General features: G+C 47.6%; 1 protein-coding gene and 1 pseudogene across 5 annotated transcripts; one reads left to right on the top strand and one right to left on the bottom strand.

Moving 5' to 3' along the window:
- Positions 1-12724: 12724 nt before the first annotated feature.
- On the top strand, positions 12725-13616 carry LOC126936060 (60S ribosomal protein L6-like; annotated as a pseudogene).
- Positions 13617-16092: 2476 nt separating this feature from the next.
- On the bottom strand, positions 16093-20672 carry TMEM25 (transmembrane protein 25). Of its 5 annotated transcripts, none has more exons than XM_050758416.1 (8): positions 20055-20672; positions 19466-19777; positions 18718-19008; positions 18375-18506; positions 18036-18066; positions 17794-17894; positions 17566-17655; positions 16093-17413 (listed from the first exon to the last, which is right to left on the bottom strand). In XM_050758416.1, the coding sequence occupies exons 1-8, from the start codon at positions 20473-20475 to the stop codon at positions 17340-17342; spliced, it is 1452 nt and encodes a 483-aa protein (XP_050614373.1). In that variant the 5' UTR covers positions 20476-20672; the 3' UTR covers positions 16093-17339. The 5 variants fall into 5 exon arrangements, with proteins under 5 accessions (XP_050614373.1, XP_050614375.1, XP_050614376.1 ...); XM_050758418.1 differs by having other exon boundaries at positions 17566-17652; XM_050758421.1 differs by having other exon boundaries at positions 16297-16418; positions 17566-17652.
- Positions 20673-20741: the final 69 nt, after the last annotated feature.

Below are 20741 nucleotides of genomic sequence, written 5' to 3'. Positions count from 1 at the left end.
GGCAGAAGAATCACTTGAACCTGGGAGGTGGAGGTTGCAGTGAGCCAAAATCGTGGCACTGCACTCCAGCCTGGGAAACAAAGCAAGACTCCGTCTCAAAAAAAAAAAAAAAAAAAAAGGGTGTTTAATATGGGGAATTGGCCAGGTGCAGTGGCTCATGCCTGTAATCCTAGCACTTTGGGAGGCTGAGGTGGGTGGATCACTTGAGGACAGGAGTTCAAGACTGGCCTGGCCAACATGGTGAAACCCTGTCTCTACTAAAAATACAAAAAATTAGCTGGATGTGGTGGTGCGCACCTGTAACCTCAGCTTACCAGGAGGCTCAGACAGGAGAATCACTTGAACCCAGGAGGTGGCAGTTACAGTGAGCCAAGATCGTGCCACTGCACTTCAGCCTGGGCAACAGAGCAAAACTCTTTCTCAAAAAAATATATGTAATAATATGATAAATTGGTTACAAAAGTGTTGTAGAGGCTGAAGGAGCAAAAGGGAGAATGGAGGGTACTGAGGAACATAAAAGTTAAGGGGGTGGTAGCCATTGCCGGCGCTGGTAGCAGAGGTGCTCGGCTGGGGCCAGGTCTTCAGTAGCCGAGGAGGTGCCACACTCGGGCACTGCTGACCACCACAGGTGTGTACTCCCACCACTACAGTGACTAGAGCAGTGGCTGCTGCTTCCTTCTCCCACTGTCTCGTCCCCTGCTGGTGCCTGCCACTGGCAGAGGTTAATAGTTTGCCAGGGAATCTGGCAGTAGAAAGCAGAGTGTAGAAGGGAAGGATAGGACTGAGAGACGACAAAGAAATATCCAGTAGACATAGAACCAAGAGAACTTGCTGATTGAGTCAGCGTGGGGGATGGAAGGAAAGAAATCAAGGATGACTCCCAGCTTTTTTTTTGGCTTGAGCAGCTGAATGGATAATGAAGCCAAATACTGATACAGGACAGAAATTGTTTGAAGGGGAAGATTACATTAAAATGCTATACCAGGCCAGTTGCTTTGGCTCACGCCTGTGATCCCAGCACTTTGGGAGGCCAAGATGGGAGGATCATTTGAGCGCAAGAATTTGAGACCAGCCTGGGCAGCATAGGGAGACCCTGTCTCTACAAAAAATAATTAATTGGGCATGGGAGGCCGAGGTGGGAGGATCCCTTGAGCCCAGGAGGTCAAGGCTGCAGTGAGCCATGATCATGCAACATAGCAAGACACTGCTGTCTAAACAAAACAAAAAATCGATACCATCAGCCTAACAGATACACAATAAACACATAGGAGAGGAACTGTTTCTTATAAACCCTTTAACTATGATCATCATGCTTGAAGCCTCAGTTCTGTTTTGTTGTTTTTTAAGAGACAGGGTCTTGCTGTATTGTCTAGGCTGGAGTGCAGTGGCATTTCATAGGCCCCTACTCTTGGGCTCAAGCCATCCTCCTGCCTCAGCCTACCAACTAGCTGGAACTGCAGGTGCACCACCATGGCTGGCCTAAGTTTGACATTATATCAGGCCCACATGCTTTGCTCTCAGATGGGTACCATTAATGCTCACATTCAACTCATAGGGAATGAAGGGAGACAAAATTGGATAGGATTCCATTAGGTTTGCTCCATTAGGTTTTCAGGAAGCAATCAGATGGCCTTCTGAGCTGAAAGATAACACTAATAAATACAGTTGATTCTCATTCATGGTGGTTATTCTGTAAAGTCACTGTGAACACTTATTTAGCAAATATTGAACTATAGAACCATTGTTGCTAGAGGAAATACAGGGTTAGGTTCCTGTGTAGCTCTGGTCATAACATCTTATCAGCTGACCACTAATTCATTGAACTCGTAGCCAACAGCACTATAACTCATGCCTGAATGAGCTATACTGCTAACACATATTTTCTCCATGGGGCACATCATAGCCTTCTTGCACCTAAGAACACAAGATAGCACTTCAGCACTACTCTTGGAAACCATTTTAAACAGCGAAATTACCATCAAAAATTACCATCAAAATGTAGCACTACATAGACTGCAAAAAGGACACTTGTTTCTAATATGAGTTGAAATGAGGCAGAGTGCCGCCTTCAACCTCAGCTGGGAATGTGGGCATCAGGAAACCAGAATTTTTCAGTGTTCTGAGCATGTCCAAAAATGACCATGGAAACAAGTAGTAATTTGGGGTTGCAAATAGATTTTAGCAAGTAGGTGAATTCACAAATACAGAATCTGCAAATACTGAGAATCAGCTTGACTCCCTGCCTAAGTTCCTGGTTGGTGCCTGGGCCTTTCAGCTTCTCTGTCTCCTCCAGCACATCCACCACACCTCTTCAGGGATCATCTTCAGATGGCTTTCACCAGGCTTCTCTCTCCAACAGTCTCAAGTTACTCCCTTTTGGCTACTTGCTCTGTAACCCTAGGAAAAGTCAATTAACGTCTATGCTTGCTTAACCCAGCCATGAAACAGTTACAATAAACACTAACTTTGTCCTGTGGATAAAAATAATGTGAAAAGATTAAGTGGGCTGGGCACAGTGGTTCACACCTGTAATTCCAGCACTTTGGGAGGCTGAGTAAGGAGGATCAATTAAGCCCAGGAGTTAAGAGACCAACCCGGGGAACAAAGCAAGACCATGTCTCTATAAAAAATAAAATAGCTGGGTATGGTTGCGCATTCCTACAGTCCCAGCTGCTTGGGACGTTGAAGCAGGAGGATCGTTTGAGCCCAGGAGGTGAAGGTTACAGTGAGCTACAATTGCACCACTGCACTGAAGCCTAGGTGACAGAGTGAGACCCCGTCTCCAAAAAATAAGTGCCAGTGCCATAAAATGTAAAATATAATAATTTTGTTACTAAGTATAAATTTTCAACTCTGGCCTTTTAGACTTTCCATTTGGCTACTCTCTCCCTACCCCAAGATCCTCACTTTCTACAATTGTCTGATGTAAACTGCAAAACCAATTTGCTTGTCATGCTCTGCAGGTGACTCATGAGTTCTCTGTTCCAACTAAACTTTTAGGTAGGCGATTTTCCTTGCTGAAAGTGTCCTTCGCCTTCTCTGCTGATCCTAGGCTCTTGGCACTTCCAAGTAAACAAAAATCAAACTCAAGTATTTACATCTTCACTCCCTCCTTTAATCCTACTAAAATGTCAGTATAGGAAACTAAATAGATGTAAACCAGCAAGGATAGATAATAGGAAAGAAAATGATGGGAGACTAGAGGGCAACAATTGTAGAAGATGAAGGGTTAACTGATTTAGTAGGAGAAAGATAAAAAACCTGAAATCTAACTCCATGTGGAGGACAGGGTCTGAGAGTCAGTGAGAAGTAAGCCACTTCACACTGTGGAACCCTGGAAAGGATCGGGAACAGAAAGTGCCAGATAATTCTGATAGCAAGTGTATAGGGTGGGGCTGAAAACAGGAGGTTGGTTGAAGGTTTATACGGGAAGCAGATCCCCACAACCTTCCCCCACTGTGCACCCACCTCTTTATCTTAATAGAAAATGGGCACCTTTGAACCAGGTAGGCTTGGACATGAGAATACCCAGCAACTATGAGGACAGAAGTAAGGGGCAATGTTTAAATAAAAGGATTAAATAAAGGAATGAGTTTGCATCCAGCCCTGTGTCAAGCTTATACCTCCAAAGCAGGATACTGAAAGAGTCTACTTCCAGGAAATTGATCAGGCAAAGACGAAAGACCTACAGATACTGACAAATAGGATTCTTTAAGCAAATGTCCAGATCCTACCTATACCTCAACTTCCAGATTTTTTGTCTTAATCGTGTGTGCACACACAAACCACAAACTACCATACAGAAGATAAGAAGGAAATAGAGGACTTCTTTTTTTTATTTTTTTATTTATTTTTTAAGAGAGTCTCATTCTGTTGCCCAGGCTGGAGTACAGTGACGAGATCTCGGCTCAATACAAACTTCCCAGCCGGGCGCGGTGGCTCAAGCCTGTAATCCCAGCACTTTGGGAGGCCGAGACGGGTGGATCACGAGGTCAGGAGATCGAGACCATCCTGGCTAACACGGTGAAACTCCGTCTCTACTAAAAATACAAAAAACTAGCTGGGCGAGGTGGCGGGCGCCTGTAGTCCCAGCTACTCGGGAGGCTGAGGCAGGAGAATGGCGTAAACCCAGGAGGCAGAGCTTGCAGTGAGCTGAGATCCGGCCACTGCACTCCAGCCCGGGCGACACAGCAAGACTCCATCTCAAAAAAAAAAAAAAAAAAAAAAAAAAAAAAACTTCCCTTCCTGGGCTCAGGTGATCCTCCCACCTCAGCCTCCTGAGTAGCTGGGATTATAGGCATGCACCACCATGCCTGGTTTTTCTGGTTTTTTGTTTATTGTTTATTTTTTTTACTTTTTAATTTTTTTTGTATTTTTAGTAGAGACAGGGTTTCACCATGTTGGTCAGGCTGGTCTTGAACTCCTGGTTTCAAGTGATCCACCCACCTTGGCTTCCCAAAGTGCTAGGATTACAGGTGTGAGCCACTATGCCCAGCCAGAAATAGGAAACTTAATAAATCAATCAGAGCTAATAGAAATACAAAACACTTGGCCGGGCGCGGTGGCTCACGCCTGTAATCCCAGCACTTTGGGAGGCTGAGGCGAGCGGATCACAAGGTCAGGAGATCAAGACCATCCTGGCTAACATGATGAAACCCCATCTCTACTAAAAATACAAAAAATTAGCCGGGCGCGGTGGCGGGCTCCTGTGGTCCCAGCTACTCAGGAAGCTGAGGCAGGAGAATGCTGTGGGCCTGGGAGACGGAGCTTACAGTGAGCCGAGATCGCGCCACTGCACTCCAGCCTGGGTGACAGAGCAAGACTCTGTCTCAAAAAAAAAAAAAAAAAAAAAGAAATACAAAACACTCTATCTAACAACAGCATACAGATGCTTCTCAAGTGCACATAGGACATTGTTTAGGATAGACCATATGTTGGGCTACAAGTGCCAATAGATTTAAGAGACAGACATACAAAGTAGTTTCTCTGACTATACCAGGATGAAGTTAGAAATCAGTAACAGAAGGAAAACAGGAAAATTCACAAATTTGTGGAAATTAAGCAATACACTCTTAACCAATAGGTCAAAGAAGAAGTCACAAGAGAAATTAGAAAATTAGAAACAAACAAGCTGGGCGTGGTGGCTCACGTCTGTAATCCCAGCTCTTTGGGAGGCCGAGGTGGGCAGATTACTTGAGATAAGGAGGTGGAGACCAGCCTGGCCAACATGGTGAAACCCTGTCTCTACTAAAAATATAAAAATCAGCCGGGTGTGGTAATGGGCACCTGTAATCCCAGCTACTCAGGAGGCTGAGGCAGGAGAATCACTTGAACCAGAGAGGCAGAGGTTGCAGTGAGCTAAGATCATGCCACTGCACTCTAGCCTGAGTGACAGAATAAGACTCCATCTAAAAAAAAAAAAAAATAGAAACAAAAAATGAAAGCACAACATACCAAAACTAACGGGATACAGCTAAAGCAGTGCCAAGAGGGAAATTTATGTGTAAATGTTTATATTAAGAAAGATCTCGCCGGGCATGGTGGTTCACGCCTGTAATCCCTGCACTTTGGGAGGCCAAGGCGGGTGGATCACAAGGTCAGGAGATTGAGATTATCCTGGCCAACATGGTGAAACCCTGTCTCTACTAAAAATACAAAAATTAGCTGGGTGTGGTAGCACATGCCGGTAGTCCCAGCTACTTGGGAGGCTGAGACAGGAGAATTGCTTGAACCCAGGAAGTGGAGGTTGTAGTGAGCTGAGATTAGAGCACTGTACTCTAGCCTGGTAACAGAGTGAGACTCTGTCTCAAAAAAAAAAAAAAGAAGATTTCAAATAATCTACAACTTAAGGAACTAGGAAAAGAAGAGTAAAACTGAAAAACAAACAAACAAACAAAAAAAACCACAAAAACCCAAAGCTAACAGAAGAAAGGAAATAAAGATTAAAGCAGAGTCTCATGGTTTGAAAGCCGGCTCAGCAGCAGAACAATAGAACAGGTAGAGGTTTTTGACGCCAGTCCCTGGCATTTGGATGGCATTTCTGGACCCACTGGGGCCATGGGGAACTTGCCACCCTACAGGGAAGGTCACAGGCCTGTCTGCCTTCGCCATCTGCTGACTGTATAGCCCCCAGGCCCTTGAGTGAACATAAGCGGTAGTCACATAGTAGATACAAGGGCCTTAGGCGAGACTCAGTGCTGTGCTGGCTTCAGGTCTTACCCAGTGAAGTACCAGTGGCGGTGGCCAGAGGGGTTCTTATGTCACCCCACCCCCGGCTCCAGGTGGCCCACCACACAGAGAGAGAGACTCCATTTGTTTGGGAGAAAGTAAGAGAAGAGAACAAGAGTCTTTGGTAATACAGATAATTCTGGATTTTATCCAACATCACCAAGGCAGTACCTCTATGAGTCTGCAATAACCAGAGTGTTATGGAGCTTGGGGTGATCCCTAATGCAGAGACTGCTTAGATCACAACATCAAAGTCCTTTTGAATACCTGGAAAGTCTTTCCAAGAAGGATGGGTACAAATAAGCCTAGACTGTGAAGACTATGATAAATACCTGCCTCTTGAATGCCCAGACACTGACGAATATCTACAAGCATCAACACCATTCAGGAAGACATGACGTCACCAAACAAACTAAATAAGGCACCAGAGACCAATCTTGGAGAGAGAGAGGTATGTGACCTTTCAGACAGAGAAGTCAAAATAGCTGTTTTGAGGAAACTCAAATCAAGATAACACAAAGAAGGAATCCAGAATTCTATCAGATAAATTGAACCAAGAGATTGAAATAATTTAAAAGAATCAAGCAGAAATTCTAGAGTTGAAAAATGCAATTGACATATTGAAGAACACATCGGAGTTTTTTTTGAGACAGAGTCTCACTCTGTTGCCCAGGTTGGAGTGCAATGGTGTGATCCCACGACTCACTGCAACCTCCACCTCCTGTGTTCAAGCAATTCTCGTGCCTCAGTGTCCCAGGGAGCTGGGATTACAGGCATGTGCCACCACACTTGGCTAATTTTCTGTGTTTTTAGTAGAGACCGTTTTGCCATGTTTGCCAAGCTGGTCTGGAACTCCTGGCCTCAAGTGATCTACCTGCCTTGGCCTCCTAAAGTGTCGGAATTACAGGCATGAGCTACCATATGTGGCCCATGCATAAGTCTTTTAATAGCAGAATTGATCAAGCAGAAAAATTAGTGAACTGAAGACAGGCTATTTGAAAATACACAGTCTGGGCTGGGCATGGTGGCTCACGCCTGTAATCCCAGCACTTTAGGAGGCCAAGACAGGTGTATCACTTGAGTTCAGGAGTTTGAGACCAGCCTGGCCAACATGGTGAAACCCCATCTCTACTAAAAATACAAAAATTAGCTGAGCATGGTGGCAGACACCTGTAGTCCCAGCTACTTGGGCGGTTGATGCAGGAGAATTGTTAGATCCCAGGAAGTGGAGGTTGCAGTGAGCTGAGATCACACCATTGCACACTAGCCTGGGTGACAGAGTGAGACTCTGTCTCAAAAAACAAAACAAAACAAAACAAAATAGTCAGAGGAGATGAAAGAAAATAGAATAAAAAAGAATGAGGCATGCCTACAAGATCTAGAAAATTGCCTCAAAAGGGCAAATCTTTTTTTTTTTTTTTTTTTGAGACGGAGTCTGGCTCTGTCGCCCAGGCTGGAGTGCAGTGGCCAGATCTCCGCTCACTGCAAGCTCCGCCTCCCGGGTTCGCGCAATTCTCCTGCCTCAGCCTCCCGAGCAGCTGGGACTACAGGCGCCCGCCACCTCGCCCGGCTAGTTTTTTTTGTATTTTTAGTAGAGACGGGGTTTCACCGTGTTAGCCAGGATGGTCTCGATCTCCTGACCTCGTGATCCGCCCGTCTCGGCCTCCCAAAGTGCTGGGATTACAGGCTTGAGCCACCGTGCCCGGCCATTCAAAAGGGCAAATCTAAGAGTTACTGGCCTTAAAGAGGTGGTAGAGAAAAAAATGGGGTAGTAAGTTTATTCAAAGGGATAACAGAGAATTTCCCAAGCCTAGAGAAAGGTATCAATATCAAAGTACAAGAAGGTTAAAGAATACCAAGCAGATTTAACCCAAAGACTACCTCAAGGCATTTAATAATCAAACACCTAAAGGTCAAGGATAAGGAAAGGATCCTAAAAGCAGCAAGAGAAATGAAACATACAAAGAAGTCCAATACATCTGGCAGCAGACCTCTCAGTGGAAGCCTTACAAGCCAGGAGAGAATGGCTTGACATATTTAAAGTGCTGAAGGAAAAAAACTTTTACCCTAGAGTAGCATATCTGGTGAAAATATCCTTCAGACATGAAGGAGAAATAAAGACTTTTCCAGACAAAAGGTGAAGGATTTCACCAACACCAGACCTGTCCTACAAGAAATGCTAAAGGACATTAATGAGCAATAAGAAATCATCTGAAGGTACAAAATTTACTGGACACAAGAAAAGGACATTAATGAGCAATAAGAGATCATCTGAGGCCAGGCGCGGTGGCTCAAGCCTGTAATCCCAGCACTTTGAGAGGCCGAGACGGGCGGATCACAAGGTCAGGAGATCGAGACCATCCTGGCTAACACGGTGAAACCTCGTCTCTATTAAGAAATACAAAAAACTAGCCGGGCGAGGTGGCGGGCGCCTGTAGTCCCAGCTACTCGGGAGGCTGAGGCAGGAGAATGGCGTGAACCTGGGAGGCGGGGCTTGCAGTGAGCTGAGATCCGGCCACTGCACTCCAGCCTGGGTGACAGAGCGAGACTCCGTCTCAAAAAAAAAAAAAGAAATCATCTGAAGGTACAAAATTTACTGGTAATAGTAAGTACACAGAAAAAAACAGAATATTATAACCTTGTAACTATACTGTATAAACTACTTGTATCTGAAGTAGAAAGACAAAAAGATGAACCAATGAAAAATAGTAACTACAACAACTTTTCAAGACATAGCACAAGATATAAATAGAATCAACAAAAAGTAAAAAGCAGGGATACAAACTTAAGGTGTAGAGTTTTTATTAGTTTTCTTTTTGCTTTTTTGCTTATGCAAACAGTGTTGTTGTTCTCAGATTAAAATAATGAATTATAAGATATTATTTGCGGCCAGGCGCGGTGGCTCACGCTTGTAATCCCAGCACGTTGGGAGGCCAAGGCAGGTGGATCACTTAAGGTCAGGAGTTTGAGACCAGCTTGGCCAACATGGTGAAACCCTGTCTCTACTAAAAATACAAAATTAGTCGGGTATGGTGGTATGCGCCTGTAGTCCCAGCTACTCGGGAGGCTGAGGCAGGAGAATCACTTGAACCTGGGAAGCAGAGGTTGCAGTGAGCGGAGATTGCACCACCACACTCCAGCCTGGGTGACAGAGCGAGACTCCATCTCAAAAAAACAAACAAAACAAAACAAAACAAAACAAGATAGTATTTGCAAGCCTCATGGTAACCTCAAATCAACAAACACACAATGGAAACAAAAAATAAAAAGTGAGAAATTTGGCCAGGCGCGGTGGCTCACGCCTGTAATCCCAGCACTTTGGGAGGCTGAGGCGGGTGGATCACAAGGTCAGGAGATCGAGACCACGGTGAAACCCCGTCTCTACTAAAAATACAAAAAATTAGCTGGGCGCGGTGGCGGGCGCCTGTAGTCCCAGCTACTCAGGCGGCTGAGGCAGGAGAATGGCATAAACCCAGGAGGCGGAGCTTGCAGTGAGCCGAGATCGCGCCACTGCACTCCAGCCTGGGCGACAGAGCGAGACTCCGTCTCAAAAAACAAAAAACAAACAACAACAACAACAAAAAAAAAGTGAGAAATTAAATCATATCAGAGAAAGTTACCTTCACTAAAAGAAAAACAGGAAGGAAGGAAAGAAGGAAGAGAAGGCCAGAAAACAAATAACAAAATGGCAGCAGTAAGTCTTTACTGATCAATATTAACATTGAATGTAAATGGACTAAACTCTCCAATCAAAAGACACAGAGTGGTTGAATGCATAAAAAAATACAAGACCCAATGATCTGTTGCCTACAGGAAACACACTTCACCTAAAAAGACACATAGACATAAAATAAAGGGATGGAAAAAGATATTCCATGCCAGTGGAAACCAAAAAAAGTGCAGTAGCTATACCTCTTTAAGAAAAAATAGATTACAGACAAAAACTATAAGAAGAGACAAGAAAGGTTACTGTATCATAATAAAGGGATCAATTTGGCAACAGGGTATAACAATTGCAAATACATATGTACCCAACACTGGAGCACCCAGATATAGAAAGCAAATATTATTAGAGCTAAAGAAAGAGATAGACTCCAATGCAATAATAGCTAAAGACTTCAACACCCCACTTTCAGCAGAGACAAATCTTCCAGACAGAAAATAAACAAAGAAACACCAGACTTAATTTGCCCTATTAACCAAATGGACCTAATATATATTTAGAGAACACTTCACCCAACAACTGCAGAATACACATTCTTCTCTTCAGCATGTGAATATTTTTTTTTTTTTTTTTTTTGAGACGGAGTCTTGCTCTGTCACCCAGGCTGGAGTGCAGTGGCCGGATCTCAGCTCACTGCAAGCTCCGCCTCCCGGGTTCACGCCATTCTCCTGCCTCAGCCTCCCGAGTAGCTGGGACTGCAGGCACCCGCCACTTCGCCCGGCTAGTTTTTTGTATTTTTTAGTAGAGATGGGGTTTCACCGTATTAGCCAGGATGGTCTCGATCTCCTGACCTCATGATCCGCCCGTCTCGGCCTCCCAAAGTGCTGGGATTACAGGCTTGAGCCACCGCGCCCGGCCCAGCATGTGAATATTCTTAAGGGTATACCATATGTTAGGTCACAAAAGTCCTAAAACTGGAAGTCAAAAATTGAAGTAATATCAAGCATTTTCTGTAACCACAATGGAATAAAACCAGAAATAAATAACAAGAATTTTGGAAACTATACAAATACATGGAAATTTAAAAATATGTTCCTAAATGACCAGTGGGTCAATGAAGAAATTAAGAAGGAAATTGAAAAATTTCTTTAAACAAATGACAATGGAAACACAGCATGCCAAAACCTATGGAGAACAGTGAAAGCAGTAGTAAGAAGGAAGATTATAGCTATATGTGCCTACATCAAAAAAGAAGAAAGACTTCAAATAAACAACCAAACAATGCATCTTAAAGAACTAGAAAAGCAACAGCAAGCCAGACCCAGTTTTAGTAGGAGAAAAGAAATAATAAAGATCACAGCAGAAATAAATAAAATTGAAATGAATAAAATAATACAAAAGAGCGATGAAACAAAAAGTTGGGGTTTTCTGGTTGTTGTCTTTTTTTGAGACGGAATCTCACTTTTGTCACCCAGGCTGGAGTGCAATGGCGCACGGCCTGTTTTTATTTTTTTATTTTTATTTTATTTTTTTAAGTTAAAATTGGCAAAACTTTAGCCAGACTAAGAAAAAAAGGGAGAAGACTCAGATAAAATCAGAGATGAAAAAAGAGACATTATGGCTGGGCGCGGTGGCTCACGTCTGTTATCCCAGCACTCTGGGAGCCTGAGGAGGCCAGATCACCTGAGGTCAGGAATTTGAGACCAGCCTGGCCAACATGGTGAAACCCCATCTCTACTAAAAATACAAAAATTAGCCAGGCGTGGTGGTGGGCACCTATAATCCCAGCTACTCGGAAGGCTGAGGCAGGAGAATCCCGTGAACCCAGGAGGCAGAGGTTGCCACTGCACTCCAGCCTGGGCAACAAGAACAAAACTCCATCTCAAAAAGAAAGAAAAAGGAGACATGACATTACAATACTTCAGAAATTCAAAGGACCTTTAGTGGCTACTATGAGCAATTATATGCCAAGAAATTGGAAAATCTAGAAGAAATGGATAAATTCCTAGACACATACACCCTACCAAGATTCAACCATAAAGAAATCCAGGCCGGGCGCGGTGGCTCAAGCCTGTAATCCCAGCACTTTGGGAGGCCGAGACGGGCGGATCACGAGGTCATCGAGACCATCCTGGCTAAACACGGAGAAACCCCGTCTCTACTAAAAAATACAAAAAACTAGCCAGGCGAGGTGGCGGGCGCCTGTAGTCCCAGCTACTCGGGAGGCTGAGGCAGGAGAATGGCGCAAACCCGGGAGGCGGAGCTTTCAGTGAGCTGAGATCCAGCCACTGCACTCCAGCCTGGGCGACAGAGCCAGACTCCGTCTCAAAAAAAAAAAAAAAAAAAAAAAGAAATCCAAAAACTGAACAGGCCAATAACAAGGAACAACATGGAAGCCGGAATAAAAAGTCTTTCCGGCCGGGCGTGGTGGCTCAGGTCTGTAATCCCAGCACTCTGGGCGGCCAAGGCGGCGCGCACCTGTAATCTTGTTTACAATAGTCGAAAGGCGGAAACAACCCAAATGTCCATTGAGAGATAAACAGATAAACAAAATGTGTATATGTAAGGAATGGAACGCTATTCAGCCTTAAAAATGAACAAAATTCTGACACGTGCGACAACATGGACGCTTTATTTATTTTTTTTTTTTGAGACAGAGTTTTGCTCTTGTTGCCCAGGTTGGAATGCAGTGGCGCAACCTCAGCTCACTGCAACCTCCACCTCCCAGGTTCTCGTGATCCGCCCGCCTCAGCCTCCCAAAGTGCTGGGATTACAGGCGCGAACCACTACGGCTGGCCAACATTTCTCAACAGAAGACATACAAATGGCTCTTTCCCATCTTGCAAGATGGCGGGTGAAAAAGTTGAGAAGCCAGATACTAAAGAGAAGAAACCTGAAGCCAAGAAGGCTGATGCTGGTGGCAAGGTGAAAAAGGGTAACCTCAAGGCTAAGAAGCCCAAGAAGGGGAAGCCCCATTGCAGCCGCAACCCTGTCTGTCAGAGGAATTGGCAGGTATTCCTGATCTGCCATGTATTCCTGAAAGGCCGTGTACAAGAGGAAGTACTCAGCCGCTAAATCCAAGCTTGAAATGAAAAAGGAGAAGGTTCTTGCAACTCTTACAAAACCAGTTGGTGGTGACAAGAACGGCAGTACCCGGGTGGTTAAACTTCGCAAAATGCCTAGATATTATCCTACTGAAGATGTGCCTCGAAAGCTGTTGAGCCACAGCAAAAAAACCCTTCAGTCAGCACGTGAGAAAACTGCGAGCCAGCATTCCCCCCGGGACCGTTCTGATCATCCTCACTGGATGCCACAGGGGCAAGAGGGTGGTTTTCCTGAAGCAGCTGGCTAGTGGCTTGTTACTTGTGACTGGACCTCTGGTCCTCAATCGAGTTCCTCTACAAAGAACACACCAGAAATTTGTCATTGCCACCTCAACCAAAATCGATATCAGCAATGTCAAAATCCCAAAACATCTTACTGATGCTTACTTCAAGAAGCAGCAGCTGCGGAAGCCCAGACACCAGGAAGGTGAGATCTTCGACACAGAAAAAGAGAAATACGAGATTACAGAGCAGCACAAGATTGATCAGAAAGCTGTGGACTCACAAATTCTACCAAAAATCAAAGCTGTTCCTCTGCTCCAGGGCTACCTGGATCTGTGTTTGCCCTGACGAATGGAATTTATCCTCACAAACTGGTGTTCTAAATGTCTTAAGAACCTCATTAAATAGCTAACTACAAAAAAAAAAAAAAAAAAAAAGACATACAAATGGCTAACAGGTATATGAGAAAATGCTCAACATCACTAATCATCAGAGAAATGCAAATCAAAACCACAATGAGCTTACCCCAATCAGAATGGCTATGATTAAGAAGACAAAGCTGGGCATGGTGGCTCACACCTGTAATCCCAGAACTTTGGGAGGCCGAGGTGGGCAGATCATGAGGTCAGGAGTTCAAGACCAGCCTGGCCAATATGGTGAAACCCCGTCTCTACTAAAAATACAAAAATTAGCCAGGCGTGGTGGTACATGCCTGTAGTCCCAGCTACTGGGGAGGCTGAGGCAGAAGAATTGCTTGAACCTGGGAGGTGGAGGTTGCAGTGAGCTGAGATCGCACCCCTGCACTCCAGCCTGAGTGACAGAGACTCTGTCTCAAAAAAAAAAAAGACAAATAATTACAGATATTGATGAGGATGAGGAGAAAAGGGAACTCTTATACTCTTATATTGGTGGGAATGTAAACTAGTACAACCATTATGGAAAACCGTATGGGGATTCTCTCTTTTCTTTGGAGACAGGGTCTCACTCTGTGGCCCAGGCTGGAGTGCAGTGGGGTGATCTCAGTCACTGCAGCCTCCGCCTCCTGGGCTCAAGTGATCCTCTTGCCTCAGCCTCCCAAGTAGCTGGCACTACAGGTACACGCCACCATGCCTGGCTAATTTTTGTGTTTTTGTAGAGATGGGAGTCTCACCATGTTGCCCAGGCTGGTCTTGAACTCCTGGGTTCAAGCGACCCACCTGCCTCGGCCTCCCAAAGTGCTAGGATTACAGGTACGAGTCACCACACCCGGCCTGTGATTTCTCAAAAAACTAAAAATAGAATTACCATTCAATCCAGCAATCCTACTTCCGGGTATCTCCAAAAAGGAAATCAAAATATCAAAGAGACACCTGCACCTGCATGTGTATTGCTGCACAATTCACAATAGCAAATATGCAGAATCAACCTAAGTGACCATCAATTGATGAATGGGTAAAGAAAATGTGGGATAAAGAAAAGAAGTGAGTTAAAGGGTACAAACATATAGTTAGAAGGAATAAATTCAATGCTTGATAGCAGAGTGGGGTGAGTATAGTTAACAAAAGTGTATTGTACTTGGGTAATGGACACCTTGAATATCCTAACCTGATCACTACATATTATACACATGTCACACCAGCCTGGGCAATAGAGTGAGACCCTGTCTCTACACATTTTTTTCTTTTTTTTAAGGACAGAGTCTTGCTCTGTCACCCAGGCTGTAGTGCATTGGCATGATCTCAGCTCACTGCTATCTCTGCCTCCTGGGTTCCAGCAATTCTCCTGCCTCAGCCTCCCGAGTAGCTGGGACCACAGGCGCATGCCGCCATGCCCGGCTAATTTTTTTGTATTTTAGTAGAGATGGAGTTTCACCGTGTTGCCCAGGCTGGTCTCAAACTCCTGCGCTCAGGCAATCCACCCGCCTCGGCTTCCCAAAGTGCTAGGATTACAGGCGTAAGCCACCGTGTCCAGTCCCCCCAGATATTTTTTAATTAGCTGAGCACAATGGCACACACCTGCAGTTCCAACTACTCATGAGGCTGAGGTGGGAGGATCCCTTAAACACAGGAGTTCAAGGCTGCAGTGAGCTATGACTGCACCACTGCACTCCAGCCTGAGTGACAGAGCAAGACACACACATGTGTGCTCTCTTGAGCTCTCTGTATATACACATACATACATATATATGTAACAAAATTTCAATGAACCTCATAACTTTGCACCAAACAAAATCACAGCCCAGTCTGAGCCTTCTGTTCGCATGGGCAGGACAAAGGGGCTCAGCATACTTTAGCCCAGTCCTGAGGTGGGAAGAAGCAGCTGAGTGGTATGGACCAAGTGAGAATGAGATGCTGGTTATAGCCAAGAGTCCCCCACTCAGCACTCCTGAAATAGAAGATGCCAATCCTGCCACTGGGAACAGTGTAATTAAAGAAATATTATTCATTTTTCTGAAGCAAATTTGGTAATGTCAGAGCTGAGTGGTGGATATACAGGTGCTTGCCATATTTTTTTCCACTGTGAGACTGGAAAACCTCATTTAAAAAACATATTAGAAGGAGGCTGGGTGCGCTGGCTCACACCTGTACTCCCAGCACTTTGGGAGGCCAAGATGGGCGGATCACTTGAGTTTGGGAGTTCGAGACCAGTCTGGCCAACATGGTGAAACCCCACCTCTACTACAATTAGCTAGGCATGGTGGTAGGCGCCTATAGTCCCAGCTACTTGGGAGGCTGAGGCAGGAGAATCATTTGAATCTGGAAGGCGGAGGTTGCAGTGAGCCAAGATCGCACCCCTGCACTCCAGCCTGGGCGATACAGTGAGGCTCCATCTCAAACAAAACAAAATAAAACAAAAACAAAAATATATTAATAGAAGAAATGAAGCAGAGATATGTAAATTAATTCAGTCAAGTTTATTAAACTTACTGTGTGCTCAGCACTGTCCTAGGCAGTAACATGAAAAACATTACAAAAGAAGATCTCAACAAGGGAAAAATATATTCTGTACTATATTAATTTCTAATCATTTACAGGTCGCCTTTTAAAGCGTTCTTAGGTCGTTTTGGGGTATGTGGTCTCCTCCTTTCTCCATGTCCCCCTAAAGCTTCCACACTGTTGAACTATGTGCCTGTGGCGACCATCCTCCAGGAAGGGCACCTTCCTGCTGATGGGGCAACCAGGGGTTGGTCAGGGCTGGGGTCCCATGGTGCAGGAGACGTGCTGAGAGGAAAACCATCAATCCCGAGAGCTCAGGACACTCACAGTGAATCACAGAAGGCCAAATGTGGGGAAGCCACAAAGAGGGCTCTGGGCCCCTCACTCACCTCCTCCCCTAGGGGATGTGCTTAAAGTGCTAACACTGTAATAAAATGATGCATAGCTACAAGCCATCCTGGGTGCTACTAGACTCATCGCCTGCCTCTTCCTCCCTGACTTGTGCTAATACTGAGCGGTGGCACAGGCCAATAGAAAAGTCTAGTGCCCAGCGAAGTAGTAGAGAAGGTCCAACATGTAACCTAGAATTCTCTGGAGGAGGGGGGAAGGAAGGGGCAGAGAAGAGCAGAGAGGCGTGCAGCAAAAAAGACTTGTGCTTGGCCAGTGCCCCTGGGCCAGGGGTTGGTTCCTGTACAAAGGGCAATTTGGTTCTACATAGCTAGCAGGGTCCTCAATTTTACCTGAGGGAACAAGGATACATAGCATAGGAAGGAGGAAAATCCATGCAGGGCCCTCCCTGTCCCCCACACAGGCACGCCCCCATGCCTACTGTACAAGGTGCTGTGGAGTACTGGGGTGGGCATACAGCGGGCCATGACACACTTGGATGCTGGATGACATCTGAACACCCCTGGCCAAAGAGCTCCCTCTGGAAGGGCCCAGTCATCACATGCAGGGCCCGCCCTGAGTCAGCATGAGGGGCTTAGGTCCATTTGGTAGCCTTGCCAAAGATACCTGTGTCCCTGTGGGTGACAGCCCAGTGAAATGCATCACATGCGTGACATAGAGGGCACCCCAGCCAGGAGGGCAAGCAAAAGTGGCAGTGGCATGACCTCTTCACGTTGGTGACACAGCTAGGCAGAGGATGCCTTGAAGGAATGGGAGGGTGCCCAGAGGCCAAGAGAATACTCCTGTCTCGCCCTCGGCTCAAAGCCAGATCTCATCACTGCTCACGCTGGACACTCGATAGATATAGCCCAGCATTGGGAGGCGGATGAAACCTGCAGGATCAAAGAAGCCCGCAGGGACTCAGTAATGCTTGTTCCTTGGAATTTGGGAGAGCCCTCTCTGCCTCCTGGGCACTTGGAGGCCTTTGGCATAAGCACAGGGCTGGGGGGCAGAGGAGGAGGGTGGCAGGCCCCTTCCCCAGTACCTCGGCTGGTGAGGAGGCCGCCGGGCTCCGGGTCCAGAAGCTCTGGCCGGCTGTTGTTCTGAGCCATCTGCCGGTCTGCTGGTTTCACTGCTGGTTGACAAAGAGGGCAGTGTTCAGGAACAGGAGTGTGCCTGATGGGGCCTCGCCCCTCCCAAGCACCAAGCTCTCTTTTTCTCAGAAGCACTTCTGGAGATTAAGCAGAGGCAAAGAGCAGGGCCCTAGATATACCTCTGGAATCTGGAGTGAGGTCATTGAGCTGAAGGTTGGACGGGAGGGACATGTTCTCCCGTGGCAGGCGCACGTTGTTGAGTTTTAGGTTGTTGGAGTCACTACAGGGAGGATAAAGGTCGGGATGGATATGCGTCCCAGCACAGGCACTCATGGCTGCCTCTACCAGAAACCCCAGGCTCCCTCCTGTCCCCATCCTGCATTTCGGTTAGGCTTGTCCACCCAGCCCCAGGAGGAATTACCTTGATATAAGAGATGGGCGCCGGGAGGGGCCTGCGGAGAATGAAACCATGTCCCTAATTCTCAACATGCCCTCCCACGCTGGGCTCTCCTCCTACCCTTTCAGAGCCAGGACCCTCAGGCAAGGGGTCTCTCAAATGCCCAGGCTTGGCCCTGGGGCCAAAGACTGGGTTCCCAGTGCCTGACCCTGCTACCTGGGATGCATGTCACCCTACCCATGGCCACACCCTGGAAGTGCTCTGCCACCGTCAGAGACGACTGGTTCTGCCCAGCTGCACTTGCTGTCCTGGCTGCTGCTCAGCCTGACCTCATCCCCACTGCCCCCAGTGTCCCTGGCCTACCTTTGGTTTTCTTCTCTTTCCTACAGACCAGGCAGGCCACCAAGGTGCTGAACCCCACGAGGGTGCCCAGGGCAAGCCCAGCAGCCACAACAATGCCCAGCAGTGGTACTTCCACCCGGGTAGCCAGAAGCCCTGGAGGATGTCCTCTGGTTAGGTCCCAAGTGGGCAGTGCCCCAACCCCAACACGCCATAGGTACTGCTCTGCCCTCCTTGCCCACGGTGGCTGGGAACAGTTCATCCACAAGACCAACTCACAGGGAAAAAGTACTCCCATTTCTGTATGGGGATGTGGACCCCTGCACCCACCTGAGGCTTTGCTGGGCCAGTTGCTGGCCATGCTCACCTGGGGCTGGAAGTGAGGCACTGGTGACACCCACATCATTGGTGGCCACCACCGAGAGGTTGTGCGCCAGGCTGCGGAGCTGCAGCTGTACTGTATGGTTGGTGAGCCAGGGGTAGTTCTGCGCATCCAGCACCAGGAAGTCAGAGGTGTTGACAGTCACTGGCCCATCCTGGTCGATCCAGGTGACATTGGCAGGCGGGTTGGCACGCACAAGGGCAAACAGGACAACCAGGAGGCCTGGGCCCTGAGCTTCCTGGTACTTGGCGCCGACTTGGGCAATCTCTGGCTTGACTGGTGCAAAGCAGAGGCCAATATGCTCTCGCCACAGCCCCTTATACTTCTGGCCCTTTCTTCCCAAACCCAGATGGGAGCCAGGGGCCTGGGCCCCTCCTCAGAGGGCGTGCTGAGGAACAGGATGGCTGGGTCTGCCAGACAGGCAGCATTTCGTAGTGATTATGAGTGTAAATACTAGAGCCAAATGCCCAGATGTGAATCCTGGCTCTGCTTCTTACCAGCGGGATCATCACCCTGGGCGGATTGCTTAACCTCTTTCTGCCTCAGTTTTCTTATTTGTAAAATGGTGACAAAAATAGTAATGACCTCATGGGATTATTCAGAAGATAAAATGAGTTCATATTTGCAAAGTGCTTAAGTGTCTGCTAAATGCCCTGCGGACCACCTGCCTGGTGGGTGCTGGGGGATCCCTGGGCAGAGAACCTCTCTCCCTGCCCACCTCAGGGTCACTCACATTGCACATTGAGGATGACAGAGGCGTTGGCTGATCGGCCACTGCTGGGGTCCTGCAGGGAGCAGTTGAGCTCATGCTGGGCCCGGTGGGCAGTGACAGTGAAGGTGCTGGTGCCTCCAGAGAAGGCCTCCCCTCCCACGCTCAGCAGTCTTGAGGTGCTGGCCTCCTGCAGCTGTCCATCCAGATACCAGGCCAATCTGGGGGTGCCAGGCCCCCCTGCCACCCGGCAGGTGAAGGCGTGGCGTTCATTCTCCCGAAGTGCCCGCTCAGCCCAGGTCTGACCATCTATTTGTGGCGCCAACTCCCCCCAACCTGGAACACAGCAGGGGGCCTCTGGGAAGGGGTCAGGCAGGGTTGGTACTGTGCTGTGACCAGGAATTGCCCCAGTGAGAGGAGCAGCAGGCCAAGGGAAAGGGCGCCTGAGTCCTCTCACCAGGGACTGGCTGGTTGGACCTAGGTAGGTGGGTGAAGGGAACAGGGGCTCCAGGGTTTCGGGCCTGGAGTAGGTACCCAAACAGAAGAGCAGACAGAGGAGAGAGGGAGTTTTGGACCCCAGAAGGACTTGGTCAACGACTGAACAGGGGTGTACCTGAGCTCAGAAGGGCTGGCAGGAGCAGCAGTGTGTGCCGGAGGGTGGCTGGGCCTGGAGGCAGCGCCATGGTGGCCCGGGCCTGGGCCCCAGGCTGCTGAGAGAAGGGGGCGGGCCTCCGTGTCAGCCAGGTGACAGCAGGTAGGTCTAGCAATTGCTCCAGGAATTTACTCTCCAGAAACAAAAAGAACCATGTACGGAGACACAAATATAGACCAGCCCCCAGTGGCGAAGGCACGGACACGAAGGGCAAAGCCCAAAGGTACAGACCCACCCAGCAGACACCTGGACATCCTGCAGGTGCAGAACCGAGCACTGACTCCAGGCTACAATACAAAGAGACACACGCCCGCAGATACACAGAAGCAACCAGCATCCGTGCAACCACACCTTGCACACACGCACACTCACACACACTCATACTCCGTCTCTACGCGCCCCTCCCCCAAAGGAATCGCCTTTCTCCCGATCCCATCCTCTCTCCTGCCCTGTTCCCTCTCCCATCCCTCGCCCTACGCCCCCTTTCCTGGTGTTGGTGGCTCCGGCGGATGTGGGCGGAAGAGGAGGGGGTTGGAGGGTGGGGTCGCCGAGCATCCTGCCCCCGCCCCCCGCCACCGCGGCTGCTCACCTGGCTCCTTCCCCGACCGCTGCCGGAGCAACTGCTCAGGTCTGATGAGCACCGCAGTC

The sequence above is a fragment of the Macaca thibetana genome, chromosome 14 (genome assembly GCF_024542745.1).
Source record: "Macaca thibetana thibetana isolate TM-01 chromosome 14, ASM2454274v1, whole genome shotgun sequence".
NCBI classification, from domain to species: domain Eukaryota; kingdom Metazoa; phylum Chordata; class Mammalia; order Primates; family Cercopithecidae; genus Macaca; species Macaca thibetana.
This window is presented reverse-complemented; position numbering and strand designations above follow the sequence as displayed.